We start from the raw sequence: 18,695 nt of genomic DNA, 5'->3' as shown, positions 1-18,695 counted from the left end.
TGACAAGTTTGGGAACCACTGATGAAACCCAATGGACAAACCCGAGACCACAATGCACCAAATGTTAACGTTTATTATGTGGCTTTACAATTTGTAAATTCAAATGCTTAATTTTAAATACCCATCAACCAACTTTATTGCGTGAGAAAAACAAAAACAAAACATGATCATTCAAACAGTGTATTCTTTGTTTTTCCAACAGAAAATTTCATCCAGCTGTGTGCTTACGTAAATACTGTTTGATGGGGCAATGTTGAAGTAAAAGGATCTCTAAAAAAAAGCAGAACCAACACCAGAACCTACAGGAATTGTTTAATTTTAAATGTAGTCCTTTAGAGATGGTCTGAAATTATAAAACCAAAAATAAAAATACACCCAAGTCACCTGGTAACATTATACGACAAACAGCAGAGTAATGGATCTACCTACATTTGATATCATCTATGACCCACGTAAACATCCTCATTCAAAACATTACAATAAAGTCCTTGCTTTCAGAGCACAAGAGTAAAAGTGTAAAATTGTTACACTACAGCTACCAATACATGTCAAAGTGACCACAGAAATGCTCATCTTCACTTCAGAAAATACACCACCAGGTCGCTTCATGCAAGGAGGGGGCTGGGAAGGTGGTCATACATTTGAAGCTGCATTATGGAAATGCTTTTTACTTTATACAGACCTATACAGGTTTAAAGTTTTGAAATCAAAAGCAATATTACTTAAGCCCATCACAAGTGTCCCAAATATGCAACTTTAAGTGATTATCTTTGTCAAGTCAGGCAAGATACATAATCTCGATAGGGGTTTAAATTAAATATATACATAATTAAAATCTGTACAGTATAAATTCACATAGTTTTGTTCGACAAAGTCTCTGAGTTTCTTGGTTTCTAACCAAGTGTGCCAGTCACAATTCTACCATCAAAGAACACAGAGCCGTCAGTCAGGCCTACAACTACACAACAGCTTAATTTTTCCACTCTCAAGTCAAGAACAGTGCTTCGTCTGTTTCATGTGAGGCAAGAGCTTGTGGTGGGTCCCAAAGTAACCCAGTCTTCAGTATCCATACTGTCTAAGGTGCTTAGACAGAAGTGACAATATAAGAGCCACTCTCTGTAGTGTCCCCTTTTGAGTCTCTCTTCTTCACACCGCTAGTCACAGGTGTGGGGATCTGAGAGGGTCTGGGGGTGATGCTGTCTGCACTGCTCTTCCTAGGGCTGGGGGTGTAGTTAAAAGGGCTGACTCTGGCAGCCACTGTCCCACTAGGAGAGCTGTGCTTGCTGGAGTTACAGGAACTAAAAGGGGTTCGTTCAGTGGCAACTGGAACTTCGTAGCTCTCATTGGCAATGTTGGGGTTGCTGGGAGCAGGCTTGATGATTTCTGCGCCTTTTCTGTCTAGACTCTCGCTGCTCCGGAACAGGTTAAGGTTCGTCTCTGACCCAAGTCGTCGGGAATTTGCGTTGTCGCCGACACTAGGTTGTTTAGGATGGATTTCACTGGGGTCAGAGGGGGGCATTTTGGCAGGAGCCGATTCGATAACAGGGGGTGTGTTAGCTGTGGGTGACTTTGCTGACCTTGGATTGTTTATGGGGCAGTCTTCAATTCGCACCCAGACATCCTCACTCGTTGATGCACCTGATGCACTCTGATGCCCCGAGGCTGTGGATCCTGTGTCTGACCCTGGATCTGGTAGATCTAATGTCATGGAGTGAGCTCCATCACTCTCTTTCATCTTCCTCCATGTTCCTTTCAAAGGGGCACCCTCTTTGCCCTGTGCTGTTCTTTGGGCTGAGCTTGCCGACTGCCTTTCATCCTCACTTCGACCCTTCTCACTGGACTCTGACGAAGCAGAGAGGATGGAGGAGGAGCTACCGGTTCTTTTCCACGTGCCAACTCTCGGGAGGGAAGAGGAGTGCTTGCTGTTTTCCCTTTTCCAGGTTCCCGTTCTGTTTATGGGTGCTCTAGAAGGGCTCTCGGAATGAGACCGTGCAATGTCTTGCCTCTTGAGAGATTTCCCATCTCCATTTTCAGAGGAGTTCTGACTGTTCGGGGACTTCCTCCATCCACTACCTTGATAGGGCAGAGTTAGAGACATATCAGGTAAAGAGGGGCTAGACACTGGTGTTTGTGACTGGGACATACTTGGCGAAGAGGGGGACAGGGATTCAAATGAGGCAGACTCTTCCATCTTCCTTTTTAGTGTGGGACTAGGGGCTTCTTTGATGAATGTAGACTGACGGACAAGGCCGGGTTTCTCCGATCTATCAGACTCACTACCACTAGACTTAGTAGAGGACATTCTGGAAAGCTCTACCTTTTTTGCGGTTCCAGAAGCTCCACATTGGTTGAGGCTTTTAGAGGCAGACTCACTCCGAGGAATTCCACTGGCACTTCTTGGCACTCCCATTTGTTTGTTTTGCGTCTGCTGGCCCATCGGTCGTCCGGGGGATGTGTATGCCATGCGGCCTGTGCCCGATTTAGCAGTGGCTGTATTTGGAGAGGCAGTGCGTGGTAACTGGGATAACTTGTTAGGTGGGGTCAACCCATTCCTTCCCGGGGAGACAGAAACCGATGTTCGACCGGGAGACTGCATGGGTCTAGTCAAAGACTGTGGAGGGGGTCTGGACGGTGTGGAATCTCTGGATCCAGACCGTGAGGAGCCTTTACTTGAACCGCCTTGAGAGCCTGGTGGCTCTCTGGCTGGACTCGGGTCTGATTTGGCTGGGGGTTTTATTACCCTTGGTGAGTTCCCAGAGTTCGGTCCTTGGGAGAGGGGCTTTGACACTTGGCCACGAGGAGGGGGCTTTTTTGGCACCGGGCTGGTGCTGGGAGAGCTGCTCCTAACACCAGGTATGTGAGTCATTGTTCTCCCTCTGGACATCACAGGAACAGGTCTCTGAGAGGAGACGGTATCATGAGTGGGGCGTGGCTTGCCTGTGATGAGACTTTTGTAGACCTTCTTACCACCTTTCATGGCTTTAGCTTCTTCTTCCTTCTTTTTTGATTCAATAGTGCCTTTCTCACCAGGTTTTACTATTCTCGGTCCTCCCTTGTTTACGGCTGGTTTGTGATCATCTGTATTGGAGGGGAGGTGGAGAGGAGATCCAATGGAGATACCAGATTTTAGAGAGAGGATTGAATCAGAGTCAGAGGAGCCTTGCCTTGACAGACTAGCAGCTGCCTGGTGCAAACTACTCACAATTGAATTAGCCCCCTCTTGTATAGCCTTCCAATCGAATGACTCCGAGTCAGGAGACATGGCTTGCTCTGAAATGGGGCTGTGTGTATCTGTAAGATCTAATATGAGATCCGGTTCTTCGGCCATGATGCCTTCTGCTATAACAGTTTTCTCATCACTGACACTCTGGTCATCTCCCTTGTTTCTTGGTGTCTGTTTCTTCTTTTTTGGCATTGCAGAGCTGATGCACTCTTGAAGAAGGTCATCCTCTGAGTCAATACTAAGGGAACTAAGAGAGCTATTTCTTGAAAAACATACAGGAGTGTCTTCTACATGGAAGGCTTTTGGTGCATAGCCAGCCTGTGGCCTGGGGGCTTCCACCTGAGTCGTTTCCTCTTTAGACTGCAGATCTTTGTTGTTGTTTTCTTGGTCAATGTCACTCAGGGAACTAAGAGAAGAATTCCTGGAAAAACACACAGGTGTGTCCTCAATGGAAAACTTTTGCTTCTCATCAGGCACAGGTCCAGCATTTTCTTTGGATGCTTGTGGGAAAACTGATGGTTTCTGTACAGGCTTTGTTGGAGGGGCCTGGAATGCAGTGGCCCTGCTTGTATTCACAGGTTGCTGCTGCTGCTGCTGCTGCTGCCGTTCTGCATGGCTTTTTGCTGGAACCTTTCTTTGTTCTTTGTCTTTTCTGAGTTCAGCCTTTTCTTTAGAGAGGTCAAGATCATCATCCTCAAAGTCGAGAGAGCTCAAGGAATCATTACGCGAGAAGCAGTATGGTGTCCCTTCTATGGGTGTGTAATGGTGTGGAGAATCAAATGTGTAGCCAGGGCGCGTTCTCTCTTCTCTTTGAGACTCTGCTGAGGCCCCTCTGGACTGTGATTTTTTGGTTTCCTTAGTTTTGTCAGCATATGGCGAGGCTTCTGAGAAACCACTGGATGCCTCTGGCCTTTTCAGCATGCGGGCCCTGTACTCGCTACTCTGTGGCATTGGCTTTACGGGAGACGTCGGCTTCTTCTTCTCAAAATCCTGTTGAACTAGAGTACTAGGAGCGGTCACTGGATGCTGAGGAGGATCAGACATTTTCTGAACTCTGAAAGGCTTGTGAGTTTTTCCTTTGGGCATAGCCGAATTTATACACTCTGCAAGAATATCATCTCCTTCATTCTCAATGGAGGCAGCTGGGGGTGCCGATGACCCTCCAGTGACTTTGCTCTCTGCACTTTTCCCTTCTGGGATGGTGTCTCGCCTCTGAGAGGATGGCTCTACACGTGCTGCAGGAGGTTCAGCACTGGCCAGCTCATTTGGAGGGGAATCAATGGTGAGGTCACTCAGCGACGTGGCTGTTGAGAAATTAATGGGAGTTCCCTCAACGCAATAAATGCGTGGCATGTCCTCTCCATGTGCCATGGCCACGTGTTTCTGTTGCTGTCCTCGGTTTTGCGTGGGAAGTAACTTGTAGACCGGAAGCTGGCTTGGTTTGCGGGCCACGGGTGGAGGTATTCTCGAAGTGCCTGATGGTGCCTGTTTCTTGTGCTTTCCTGATGACTTTGTTGGCATTGCTGAGTTTATACATGCTTCTAGAATTTCTATATCATCATCATCAGAATCATCCAATATATCTTTGTCTACTTCACACGATGGAGCAGGTTTTTCAAAGCTCTGAGGTTCCGTGCGGTCTTCCATCTCATGATCTGCTTCGCTGCCATGGTCGTCCTCATGAACAGGGGGCATTATCTTGAGTTCTACATCCTTCTGAATGTAGGGTTCATCCATGCTCAGTGCACTGAGGCTTGAGGAGCAAGAGAATCCATCTGGGGTGCTCTCAGTGGCAAAGTGCAGGAGCGTGTCATTGTCAGGGAGCACCTGAACCTTATGAATGGCAGCATTTACAGCAGCGTGCTTCGGAGCAAGATCCCGCTTGTCAGAATGAGGAGCCACTTTTATTTTCTGTATGATCTGCTCAGAGTGGGGCTGGGGAGGTGGTGGGGTCTTGCTGCGGCTGGGTGGCATGGTTTGGCCAGGACTGTCCGGCAGATCACTGGGGCTGATGATTCCACTGACCATTCCGCTGCATAGCTCACTCTGCACAGAACTGGCAATAGAGTGACTCTCGAAGCTGTCGAGGGAACTCACAGAGGTGCAGCGGCTGAACATAAGGGGCGTTTCCTGCAAGTAGTGTTCCGGAGGGCTCTTAGGAGTCTGAGCTCCACTTTTGGAGGGCGACTTCGCTCCAGATGAGAATTCAACTGCTTTGTGATGCCTGGATCCTTCACCATGTCCAACGTGAGTCTGTTGCCTAGGAGGCTTAACTCTGACATACTGAGCAGTTGGTTGACCTTCTGTTGTACGCTGGTCAGAAGTGTTTCCTGGTTCTTTCTCTGCGATGGGTAGCGTGGGGTAATTACTACTCGCATTTCTCTTACAGCCGTCCATATCATCCTCATCGGAGGACAAAGATGACAACGAACTGCCCCTGGAAAAGCAAATTGGGGTGTCCTCCACACAATAAGTCTGTAGTGTTTCCTGGTTGATTGTAGGGGCCTTGCATGTTGAGTTCTTCTGAATTACACGTGTTGGTCCCGACCGTGTTTGACCAGATGAAGGGTGGGGCTGCTTTTGTCTCCCTGCGTTTTTATTGGAGGTAACAGATGATGAGCTGTCCTGACTTAAATGGTCTTTGACAGAACTTTGTGCAGAGGGAGGCTTTGAGTGGATGAACATGGGCTTCTTGGAGGCACTCTCAGAGTATTTAAGACTGTAATCGATTGGTTGCTCTACATGGTGGTCTTCTGAGTATTTCATGCTGTAATTGGTTGGCTGCTCATCAGATTGCTCCTCCTCTGAATATCTTTCACTGTAATTGGTTGGCTTGTCATCACCATAGTCGTCAACAGAACACATGGGAGGGTTCATTTTCTTATTCAAGGCGTGAGATGACCCACCACCACTTTGATCGGTGCTACTAGGCCCTCTAGACCTGAAACCACCAGCCATCTCTGACTGAACAAACCTTGGTTGGTACTTCTTCAGCTTCTCCTCCCCCTCACCGTTGCCCTCAGTGTACATAGGGTATCCTGGGCTTTGGGATCGGGCGGGTTTTTGATCAGGTCTCTTCACATCCTCCTCCATGTGCTTAGGCCTTGCCCACCGCTCATTCTGGCTTGGGCTCTGCCTCCCAGAGTTCAGTTGTTCGTCAGAGTACTTTAGACTGTAGTTAATGGGGGTATCAAGATCTCCATCATTGTCCTCCATGTGGTTGGCATTGTGGATCTTGTGGGCTAGGTCAGCAGGATACTTCCTGTAGACGCAGCATTTGCTGTCGTCCTCCGAGTACGAGTCTACAGACGGCTTCATTTGCCCCCTTTTGCCATAACCATCTGTGCTGTTGACACTGTTTAGGCTGTCATTGGAGGCCCGGTACTCAAGCTTAGGCATTGGACAGACTCTACCAGAGTTGTCTGTCTTGGTGTAGTAGACATTAGTGGGACCGTGGACAGCTGTGGCGCGTCTAACGCCACTCATGTCATCTTGAACGCAGCGCGGATCAGGGGTTGACCCTACATTCCGGTCGTCCATGCTCAGTTGCATGGCTTGCACTTCCTCCATGACCATAGCGATCTGGGCTGAGGTAGTGGGAATCTGAACCCCCATTCGTTTAGCAGCATCAGGGTCAGAGTGGAACCCCCCTGCCACCCCTCTCCGCTCCCTGTCCAGACTCCTGTCCCTCTCCGCTCGAATGCCTTCGCCATTCCCCCTATTATCACGCGATGAAGGACTGGACAGTACTGGGGTGTTCATGTATGGGGAACGCATGCCCACTCCATTGGGGTTGTACCCATCGGACCGGCAGACACCATCGTAGTCCCCGTAAACTGCGTGTTTGTGTCGGGGCTTGTTCCTGTGAGATGCTTTGGGGCTCAGGTTATCAATGTTGTCAAATGTCTCAGAGAGATGCTGTGCATCAAGCTCTTCAATGAGAGCTTTCTGTTTCCTAACGTGCAATGAAGGCAGACTGGAGCCGGGAGACATGATGTTTGCATCCTTGTACTTGGCTGGCCTGTTGGCCATTAGGTTCCTCAGAGCAGCAGCACTTCCCATTGCGATCATTTTGTGCTTGGAGTGGATGAGGTTCTTCAGCATGCTCACAGCACCCATATCCCACAGCGTCTCCTGATCCTTGGCATTCCGGGCAGACAGGTTCCAGAGGGTTCCACAAGCGTTGCTGACGATGGTCAAGCTGTGAGACTTCAGGTGCTGAAGGAGGGTTTGCAGGCAGCTGTTCTCCCGCAAGATTTGTCTGAAAAATAAAATGAATAGAACTAAGTTCAATAAACATTCATACTCCACCTCATTAGGGTGCCTTTAACCACCATATACAATATCACAGCTATAGTTTAATTTCAATGACATAATTAAAAATTTTATTTTTACAATTTCCATCAATAAAATGTTTTATTCAGCTTAGTACCTGTGATCTTCATTTGTAGCAATGAGACTGGAGACATTCCTCAGGATTCCTCCTCCACTCTCAATGATGGCAAGTGTATTGGTTTGACTCCGGTGTGTTAGTGTGCCAACTAGAAAGGCAAGCGCCCCATCGACTGCACAGATGTCAGCCTTGTTCTCGGTACAGTGAGCAGACAAGTTCCACAGGGCACTCAGGACACTCTTTAGAGTCGACTCCTAAAGGACATGGGAAAGACGTCAGAGGACTGAGGACAAAATATTTTCATACTTAAATTAATCTACAGTAAGGGCTTTAGGAACTGCATTATAAAGCACCATCTAGCACCTCCATACACCAATCCCTAAATATGTCTGTAATGGGCAATAAATGGACCTGGGACTGGATCATAAGTATATGGGTCTCTAGTAAGGCAGAAGTGAATCAAGTGTTGCTTTTCTGAGGAGGGGAAATGTTTTCAGTTTCTCACCATTGCACTTCAACATTTTTTCTACCACCCTTACCAGAGACTGGTTTCAGTTGCCAACACTTTGACAATAATAGCTTTTCATGTTTCTCTGTTTTGAATGTGTGGGATTTGCTTAGTCTCAGAAGATGCTCCATGGTAAATATAGCCCTGATTTACATGCCATCAACTGTCACAAGCAGTTTCATACATCTGGCTGGTCATTTCTACATTTACTCTAGAAACAAGTCAGTAAAAGAAAGACAATAAATGTAAATATAAATGTGTGCAAAGGCATGTGTGACAATAATCAGGAAAAATCCAACTATTATTAAAAAAACATCAGTCTATTAGATGTCAGATGTGTTTTGATCGGTTCATAGTTTTGGCATGTGTGTGATGTGTGTGTGATCTAAGTAGGAACTTGTGAACTGCTGAGCTATGGGATGTCCCGTTGGGTCTCACCTTGTGGACCTCCAGGGCACATTCCATCAGAGCCCTCACACTGCCCACCTCCCGCAGAGTCTTCTTACTGTTCACGTCTGCACGCCATGACAGATTACGCAACACACTGGCGATTACCTGAGAAGGATGAGAGCAGAAGGATTAAGTGGGTGAAAAAATACTGATTTCCCACACTGCATGCACATAAATACAGAGTTTAAGACAACACCTTAGGGAGACAAATGTTTACTCTAGTGAACATCGTGTCACAGAGGAAAACAACCCAGGGGCTGTACAGATATCCCCACGGCTTACTTGATGTGAATATGACACTACTCATAGTCAGCATGCTTTAGATACCTGCTGTAGATCTTCACTCTCTGACTTCAGCTGAGCCACCATGGCTCTCATGCAGCCCTTCATGGAGCACAGCGTGGCCTAAGACGACACAGAAGCAACATCAGGAAGCGCTCATGTGACAGTGCTCACGACATGAATATACACGGTTTAGCAGATATGGATCTGGAAGGGCACCACAGATAAACCAACACACACCCATTAAAACATGTATAGAATCCCACGACTAGTCAGTCCACAATCATGTTTCAGTTTGAGCAAAATGCACGCACACAGAAACACATTTATAGACGCGTCATCACAAGATATAGGTGCACATACATTCTACGATATTAACAATGAAAACGCACCTTATTCGCCACATCCCCAAATGTGAGGTTAGTAAGGGCCATGCCAGCATATCTCCTTAGTGTCACACTGTAGTGGTCACTGGTTAACCCATAGATCTCACAGTCAACCTGCAGCAGCTCCGCTATGGCTTGAAGTCCACCTGTTCACAAAAAACATGACGAACAAAAAAACCAAACAGTTTTATTTGAATTTCATTGAAAATATCACAGAGACAAAATAACCATGTAATAAAGGGAGAACACGGTTTCCATACCAAGTTCATTCATAGCATGCCGGTGCTCCTCGTCAAAGGAGAGCTTCATGAGAACACAGACTGCAGGGCAAATCTGATGTTCCACTGGAGAAGGCACTGGAATAAATAAGACAGAGTTTAACATTTTGAATCAAGCACATAAACATGCACAATCCATGACCCCCACAAGAATGTATACATTATAACCTTCATACATTATCATCTGTTGTTGTTTTTTTTTTATGACATATTATGTGAAAACACATAGTCATGGCAAAAGCAAAGAAAAGACTACAGTATAAACATAGAAAAGTAAAAAAACAATAGGAGATTTATAAGACAAACTAAAGCCAATGTTCTGGGCCGTACTAAAAGCAACCAGCGGGCTCTCTGTGCTCCATGAACACTGAGTATTTTGCTTTTGTTAGAGCAGGAGTCGGAGTGCGATGGCCTGGGGCACTCACTGGGGTTCTTGTCCTGGTCGACGCCGCGCTCGTGGATCTCCTGCCACTCCCAGCAGGTCTCGCAGTAGGCACGTATCTGCTCCAGGAGGTGCAGCACGCGGATCTCCCGCCGCCCGCGCTTGTCGTCTGGCTGCGAGTGGATGATGTTGTGCAGTGCCGCGCTGGCTCGCGCCCGCGCCTCCTTGCTGCCTCGAGAGTTGCCCAGCAACACCGAGTCCTTATCATTGCCGTGGAGGAGCTGGATGAGCAGCGGCAGGCAGCCGGACTGGCGCATGGCGATGCAGCTGTCCTGGGAGCTAGACATGGCCAGGAGTGTCCGCGACATGTCGTCCTTATCATGCGTACCCAACATGGAGAGCAGCGAGTATACCATCTCCACCTGAGAAATATTTGAACATGTTCAAGGCTATGGTCATGAAAATCAGTGACAGGTCTAGCATTAAACTGACAACGGCATGCTTAATTGGTATGCAGGTGATCTAATTCTTTCGAGACACATCGCAAATGACTTTCATTGGTATTTTGAAATTCTACTAATGTGAATTGATTCGATTGCCTCATCGCAGGCAAATGTAAACACAACAGCCACTACACTAAACAGTAACGCCAGGCTCATTTCAACAGCAGGTCAATGCATAAATAACAGTCAAGCACATGACCCCCCCACATGTGTTTAAACCCCTTAAAGGGATCAGTTTGGATTCCGCACTGTAAACTGACAGCGAGAAGAGGCTTTACCTTGGTGCCCAGATGGCTCGTCAGGCGGCGGGGGACCGAGTAGCTTCCCCCACAGCTCATTTCACTGCCCGACTCGTGGTCCAGCCGAGAGCTAGAGGCCTGGGAGGAGAACAAACATACAAACAAAACAAATAAATGTCAGTCCCTGCAGTAACTTGCCCTCTCTTATGTAATACTGCAGGAACCTTTACAAGGTAAGAGCATATTAACTGACAACATGGATAAAAGCAGTATCAGGGTGCTCATCCGCCAAGCCAAGTAAACGCTGCGAATGACCCCATACTTAAAGCAGAGAAAAATGTAACATACTACACAGGTCTATTCGCTCGTCGATAAACAACAGTGAAAAATTACTTCAGAATTTCAGGTGCAACGCACATCTCAGCTTTTCATTAAATGTCAAACACGAGATTCAAAACTGACAGCATCTTTCAGCAAACAAAACGTATATAATTTTCTTCCTGAATGAAACCATACGAATGGGTCGAGATGCTTACCTGAGCGCAGCCTGCATTCCCAGCCCCGGAATCAGCTGATGTTTGCGCTCCTTCTCCAGGGCCGACCGTCTCATGCTTGACCTGAGGAGGAGAAAGGCATAACGTCAGGAGGAGTGAGGGAAGGAGGGAGGGAGAGGAGAGACCGATAGAGAAAGAGGGGGGACGGAAAGGAGAGAGTGAAAGGGCAAAAGAGAGAGAGACAAGTTACAAAGATGGAAGATGAGAGAGAAGGAGGAAAGGGGGAGAGAGAGAGAAAGAGAGAGAGAGAGAGAGAGAGAAAAAGCACCTCAGAGGACCATGACGGAGGAGAGGACACAGTCAGAATAAAGCAGAGAAGCAGAAAGAGACAGATTCATGCCGAGGGGAGACGAGGGAAGAGAGAGAGAGAGAGAGAGAGAGAGAGAGAGAGAGAGAGAGAGAGAGTTAGTCACCTGGAAGGATGAGCGAAGATGGAAACAGGGATGGAATAAGGAGAGGATTTGTGAAAACGCTTGAAGAGGAGCTATTCAGTTGCTCTGAATAGGGGGAAGGGAGGAGAATCAGAGCGAACACTGGAATGAAAGAGTGTTTGTGGGGGGGGGCGGCGTGGTGGGGGTAAAGAGTGCCAAACGGATGAAGACTGAAAAGAGTGTGTGTGTGCAATTTAGACAGAAAAAGAGAAGGGGGAAAAATAGAGACTTGGCAGTAAAAAATAAAAATAAAAAAAAAGACACGAGCAATGTGAAAACATATAAATATGAGAGAGATCGACTTGGTAGACTGCAGCAGCTGCTGAAGCATCAGTCCCTGCCTGACCTACATAAACCTCTCTTCTGCCAGCAGGATTAGGGGTTGGGAGGTTGAATTAAATATGTCCGATGAGAGTTCAACTCATATGCAGTGCGCACATGCATCTGGGGGGGGGGGTCTGGGTGCACAACCAAGTGCACAGAAATACCAACACTCCTCTGGCATTAATCACATACACCCATAATCCTGTGCTCAAATGTATATCCAGTAACACACACACACACTATAAACACATGAGAAGCACACACACCAGGCCTTATGGCTTTTCATCTGTGCATTCAGAAGGTAGGTCACTTGTTCTGTACTCTCCTTTTGTCACGTGATATAGCAACAGATTTCAGCCTTGCACTATAAAGAATTCATTATATTAGATGATGCTATAGTGGATTTGAAAGCGGATTTGGTTCACAGGCACGACTGGCTACAGACACAAATCATACATGTGGATGTAAGGCTATGATATAATGCTGCAAACGACGAAATTGTCACAAATCTCATCAGGGCTGATACGAAAAGGCTTTTTTTTGGGACGGGGTGGTTACTAGAATGATAAACACTGTGATAGGAGAGGCGCACTGCTTTCTGGAATCAAAAGTAGAGTGCGCTGGATTAAAGATAGGAAGAAAAAAACAAAACATCAGGAAAACCAAATACTTGTGACTAAGCGGCTTAGGGATGAGCAAGAGGACTTAAAAGCCTCCCCGTCATGGCCGCTGGGCCACTGTCCTCCGCTGGACACACGCAGAGATCCTCTGACCCCCGTCGGACAGCGGCTGCGGCACAGGCCCCCGGAGAGTTCACATGTTTGAGATAGATCAAAATAAAGAGATAGATCGAGATAAAGAGATGGGGATGGGGGCCTTTTCTCTAACTTGGTGGACAAAAAAGTCCACGGAGATTTTGGTTTTTCCCCACAAATTGCTGATCCCCCCCCCCCCCCCCCCCCCATTGCAACAGAAAATTGGCTTTTGCTGTAGAATTTCTGGAATGATTCATATTCCTGTACAATTCACTAAATACTGAATTCCCTGTGCTTATCTAGTATAGTGCATACCTCAATCCATATCTCAAACACATATCTACGCCAGCAAATAGCAAATATCTCTAGAATAAACAACCCTTTTCCTCATTATCTTGCACCAGTATGAATCACTGTTCAGGAAGCTTATTTTGAGACTTTGTTTGCTATCGCTAATCTTTTATGATGGGGGGGAAAACAACAGTTTAAACATGCGACAGATTCTCTGTCTGAGTGTGTGTGTGTGTGTGTGTGTGTGTGTGTGTCTGTGTCTGTGTGTGTGTGTGTGTGTGTGTCTGTGTGTGTCTGTCTGTCTGTCTGTTCGGTGTGTGTGTGTGTGTGTGTGTGTGTGTGTGTGTGTGTGTGTGTGTGTGCGCCAGACAATCTCTATATGTGCAGAGAGTGTGACAGACGCTGTGTGAGTGTGTGTGAAAGAGAGACAGAAAGGGAGAGAGGGAGGGAGGCAGGGAGCACATATGTGCAAAAGGACGTACCTCAGGCTCTGTTGGCTGGGACTGCAGGTGCTGGCGAATCATCAGCATGTCTTTCTCGATCTGCTGGATACGTGCCACCCGCCCCTATGAGATGGACAGACACACACACACACATTACTTACAGAGCAAACCACTAAATATTTCACCCGGACCCACTATTATGCTTACAGCGTTCATTTATTTCTCTCCTCATCGCAAGAATAATTTATCTACAGCTGCACTTACTGCAAAAACATGCGCATGACTGTGCATGGGGAAAGTCTACATCTTGTGGCTGATCATTTTTAATGCAGAGGTTTGTCTGATCTTTGTTTCATAAGGTTTAGCCTTTTCACCATGGCATCTCCTCCTTCGCCCCACAAAACAAGGACTTCCTGACCATACAGCAGCCACAAAGCTCTCATCTCTCTGTCTCTTCCCCCCCCCCCTTCTCCAGGGCCACGCTGGGAGGCAGCCCCTCACCTGAGCCCTCTTCTCCATGTCCTGGCATGTGCCCAGCTGCTGCTCCATGGCGGCTCGGATCTGCCGTGCTTCGTACTCCAGCTGTCTCCGGGTCATGTCTGTCTGCAGGGAGAACTGGACCAGAGAGGACAGCACCAGTCAGACTACGGGTTGAACCGGCTAAACACACAAAGATCGCAGCTCTACAAGAGCTCAAAATGTATGCATCAGCTCAATACACAATTCATAATTATAATACATTTCACAGCTCTACAAGAGCTAAAAATGTAAAATGCATCAACTTAATTTACACGTCATAATTATAATACATTTTGAGAGTCCAAATCGTACTTTAACTGCTTGTGCATAAAGTCCATCATTTATGTATGTCAATTCATAGCCATGCACATGCACACGACACACAGAAACTTACATTCTCAGTTAAGGGCAAACTGTCGATTCTTTTGGTAAGGTTTTGCAACTGGGCGTAATACCAGTCCTTTTCCTTCTCCTCCTTCTCCAGCTCAGCCATCAAGAGTGACCTGAGAGGGGTAGAATAACAAATGAGAAAACGAACCCCTATTCAATATCCAAGCCCAAACCCTCAGCCCAATAACCAATGAGAGCTCAAAATGCTTCCCAGTTATATTTACCTTTCCTTCTCCATCTCCTCCAGGTATCCAGCACTGTCTCTGCCCGCTGAGGGAGCTCCTCTCCTGGAGAAGGAGCCCATGGGGCTGGGGCTGGGGCTGCTGTCGGCGGAGCAGCCCGATCCAGAGGCCTGCATACCGGGCTTGGGCCGCAGCTTCACCCCGGGAAAGTTGCTCGGGTCCAGGCTCATCTCTGCACACCAGGACAGGGGTGAGGGGTGAAGGCCTGGCAGTTATGCAGCATTTTGGATTTAATTACACAGTGATTCAATGTAATCATACTGAACTATACATGAACTATAATATCAGCAAATTATCATTTTCACTTAACCTTAATCATGCATTATGACTGCAATTGACACATAAGCACCAAACATTGAATTTAGTGTTACTTGTTAATAATCACTAGTAGTACTAAGCAGTAGTACTTGTAGTAGTTAGCAGTAGTATTGGTAGTAGTTAGCAGTCGTAGCACTAGTAGTAGTTAGCAGTTGTAGTAGCTGTAGAGCAGAATGATAAATGCATGCCAGTAGTACTGGCGCCGCTTAAAAAATAAAAAATGCCAGGCTTTGAAACTAACTGTACCTTTGAGTCTCTCTAGGATTTCAATCTGTCCTTGGGAATCTGGGGTTTCTTCTTCAATGCTTCCTTGCAGATGCTTCAACACCTCCTGCATGACATGAGCACAACAGGGAGGAGACAAGAAAATAATGATTTATTTACATCCACTTCATACCATACCACACAACAGGATATGGCATACATGTGCCTCATAGGTCCCTAACCACACAAATAAAATATGATAACATATGGACAGGTAACAAAGGAAGTCAAGAAAAAAAAACACACTCAGACACACTCAACATACATTGAGGAATATAGGCTGCCGTCTCAGATAAGACATTTTCAGCCAGCCTTTGTAACCAAACACTTTTAAACCGTTTCAACAGAAGTCAGGAGAGAATCATATTTTTGGTTCCAGTTCCTGGCGAGCCGCTGGCTTGCGTGTGGCTGATCTGGAGAGCGGCGAGGAGCGACGAGGAGCATCGAGGCCTTTGAAGTCCCATCAAAAACAGCCTCGCTGACAAAAGCAAAAGCGCCTCTGAAGCCGAGATAGACGGCTTCCTGTGCCCCTTTAATCTCCAGAGCATGCTTTTGATCCTGCTCGGGAAGCAGACCCAATCTCCCTCGTCTCTCCTCCTCCTTCAGTTCTCTTTTGTGTCCCCAAACATGTTGTCAGGGTGTAGTGCAGTGCAGAACGACGCCCATCCATTCTTAATATAGCCCCCACCTACCTACGCATACTCCTAAGCATGCAAGTTTGCTTACACAACCACTGTTAGTACCCACATGCCTCAAATGTTTCTGTGGCTGTTGGTTTTCTTTCTTCTTGTCATTTGACAATAATCAACATGTCATAGACCAGCCGAGAATAACTGATAACAATGAAAAAAAAAAAATACAGCCTCAAAAACACTTAAGCATTGCTTATAAATCAACTCACAAGCTCATCTTTGACTTATAACTGCATCAAATCCCAGCATTCCTCAGTTCCGTAGTAACGAGATATGTCCCTGCTTCACACCATGCTCACACCATTCACCTATCCCTCAGACTTCACCTGACGATGAGAGGCAAAGACCGCTAAATAGGAGATGAGTTAAAAATAGAAACGCAGTCTGATTATTCACAGCACTACTTCACGCAAAGCCTATCCTCACTAATACAGGCGCACTTGTCGTGCTTACATTTTTTATCTCAATCTATTTTTCTTCAGATTCAGATCACATAGCCTAGGTCTAGCTCCAGAATGTTAAATTACAACTGTTTTAGGAGCACTGAGTGATGTTGAAAGCATTTTGTGTGATGCTAATATACTGGGCAATCTACCGTGACTGTAAACTAGCCACATTTCTGTACCACATCGAACTCAGCCTTTCAATGGAAGCCAGAGGCAAAACAAATCCTATAGGAAAGCCAATGTTGGCCTCCGACCAATCAAATCACCAAAAGAGAAATAGTCACCAAGGTAAGCTTATAGGGGACCATGACATCACCCCTGAGGCCGGGTGGTTCCCGCACAGCTCAGTGTTACGGTCAGTGATGTGCAATATTTGTAAGTGGGCTCTTAGAGATACATTATGGGGAGTGTTAGCTGAAAACGCACAATTACACAATGAAGGGGAAGAGACACAGTTTCCTCAACAGCAGATGGAAATTGTATCTGTGTGTGTGTGTGTGTGTGTGTGTGTCAGAAAGACTGTGTATTAGTGAGAGAGAGAGAGCTGAGAAAAACCAAAAGGAGAGAGGTGAGAGATTCTATTTATATTGATTTGAGGGACTGCCATAACAAGGATCACTTCTACCAAAATCAACACAGAAAAAAAAACTACAGACCACTGGTTACATGTATCTTTACGTCCGTATGCTCATGTTAGAGCTACCTCTCACAGGCGATCAGAGAAGGAGATCTCACCTAGATGATTTCAGAGGAGCCAGAGAGTATGTGCTGACGACGAGGAATCCATTTTGCGTAATCGCATACGAAGATACTTAATCAAATCCACCGTTCAGCCCCAACATGTAAACTTGCTGCAAACACACGAACACACACACACAGTGGTGTTGGAGACAGGATCTACATGGATCACTCTCTTCTGCAGAGAGGAAACACCAACTTCCTGTCAACACAGCTGCATGATTCATGAGCAGGCATATTGTGCCTTTCCACTGGCCATCCACATACACAATCAACCAGTCTGTCTCTCTCGCCTCCTAACACACACCCCTACAAGCGCACACACACACACACACACACGAGTCGTCTGTTTACCCCTCTGCATCATCATCATCTACACACACACACACACACACACACACACACACACACACACACACACACACACACACACACACACACACACACACAGTCCAGCTCACCGCTCTCATTGACACAGATGTAAACACAGACACATCCTTGCAGATCTCTCTTCCTCACACGGCCTTTGACCTTCTGTCTGAACATGCAGAGGTCAGGCGGGACATATGATGGAACATCAGTCTTAATATAGGCTTAAGCGTGGACCTCCACACTCATGCTTCCATCTGTGGCCCGCCTACTCCCAAAACCGGAACAACAGCTCCATTAATGTAGGGGTGGGGGGGGGTGGTAGGCATGTGACTACCCATCCCTCAAGTATCCTGAGTCACAACCCACAGCTGAACGTAGACTACATCATCATATTCATCATCTCCATTTATCACAATGATAAAATTCTGGTCATGATACCAGAACCATGTACAGACACTAAACAAAAAAGGAGATCAAAAATCCTAGCACAATAGTCTACAAATGGTCTAAAAAATGGGTAAACTATATTACCAAATGGCCAAATGAAAATGAAATGGCAGTCACACTGGCATCATCATATGGTATACAAGAAATGGAATGGAAACATCTTTTTGTAGATTAGATGTAGAGCGACTCCGAGCTCCTCTTTAGATATGATATGAATAAATACTGTATCAACTCGGTTGGCCCTCATGGTGCTTTGGTCTTTGTTGGAGTGGATCGATGAAAGGCTTTTATCGGTTCAGGTTGCTCAGGTTGCAGCCGGGTGGGGTAGGGTGGGGGGGCAGTTCTGCTCCGTCCACAGCCCTTCCGCAGAGCTGCACGAGTGTCCAGTTACAGACAGCTCTCAGGGGACTGCAGCAGAGCTCCAACTTCCCCCCTCTCTCTCTCTCACCTACACACACACACCGACCTCTACAACTACACAACGACACACGCCATCACTTTCTCTCATTCTGTCTCACTTCTTTCTCACACACACACACACACACACACACACACACACTATCACTTTGTCTCGCATGCACGCACAAACAATTAACACAGACACAATGTCTTTGATCTGACTCAACTGCCAACATGCATACACACTCTCACTCAAGTCAAAAAAGCACTCAAACTTACAAACACACACACACACACCTCTTAAAATGTCATACAATTCTGCCCTGGGTGGAAATCAATGCTTTAAAAGTCCTCTCCAGGGGGATCTCATTCTAATCCAGCGCATGTTTCATCTGACCAGACCCCCAGGGCTTGGGTGTGTGTGTG

The 18,695-nt window shown here is 46.6% G+C and overlaps 1 protein-coding gene across 2 annotated transcripts in view; it reads right to left on the bottom strand.

Moving 5' to 3' along the window:
* Positions 1-53: 53 nt before the first annotated feature.
* apc (APC regulator of WNT signaling pathway) overlaps positions 54-18,695 on the bottom strand; it is a 32,582-nt gene continuing 13,940 nt past the window's right edge. The window contains exons 3-16 of one of the 2 annotated variants that reach the window (XM_080834649.1): positions 15,158-15,242; positions 14,576-14,798; positions 14,356-14,464; positions 13,944-14,057; positions 13,482-13,565; positions 11,181-11,261; positions 10,684-10,782; positions 9,946-10,324; positions 9,503-9,598; positions 9,249-9,388; positions 8,902-8,979; positions 8,563-8,679; positions 7,656-7,870; positions 54-7,484 (exon numbers count right to left, since the gene is read on the bottom strand). In XM_080834649.1, coding sequence (XP_080690775.1) covers positions 1,085-7,484; positions 7,656-7,870; positions 8,563-8,679; positions 8,902-8,979; positions 9,249-9,388; positions 9,503-9,598; positions 9,946-10,324; positions 10,684-10,782; positions 11,181-11,261; positions 13,482-13,565; positions 13,944-14,057; positions 14,356-14,464; positions 14,576-14,798; positions 15,158-15,242 — 8,220 coding nt within the window. In that variant the 3' untranslated portion in view covers positions 54-1,084. The remainder of the gene's footprint in view (positions 7,485-7,655; positions 7,871-8,562; positions 8,680-8,901; positions 8,980-9,248; positions 9,389-9,502; positions 9,599-9,945; positions 10,325-10,683; positions 10,783-11,180; positions 11,262-13,481; positions 13,566-13,943; positions 14,058-14,355; positions 14,465-14,575; positions 14,799-15,157; positions 15,243-18,695) is intronic. The other variant, XM_080834650.1, reaches the window with a different exon arrangement.

This window comes from Sprattus sprattus, assembly GCF_963457725.1.
Source record: "Sprattus sprattus genome assembly, chromosome: 3".
NCBI classification, from domain to species: domain Eukaryota; kingdom Metazoa; phylum Chordata; class Actinopteri; order Clupeiformes; family Clupeidae; genus Sprattus; species Sprattus sprattus.
The sequence above is the reverse complement of the archived record's forward strand: the minus strand, read 5'-3'. Positions and strand labels throughout refer to the sequence as shown.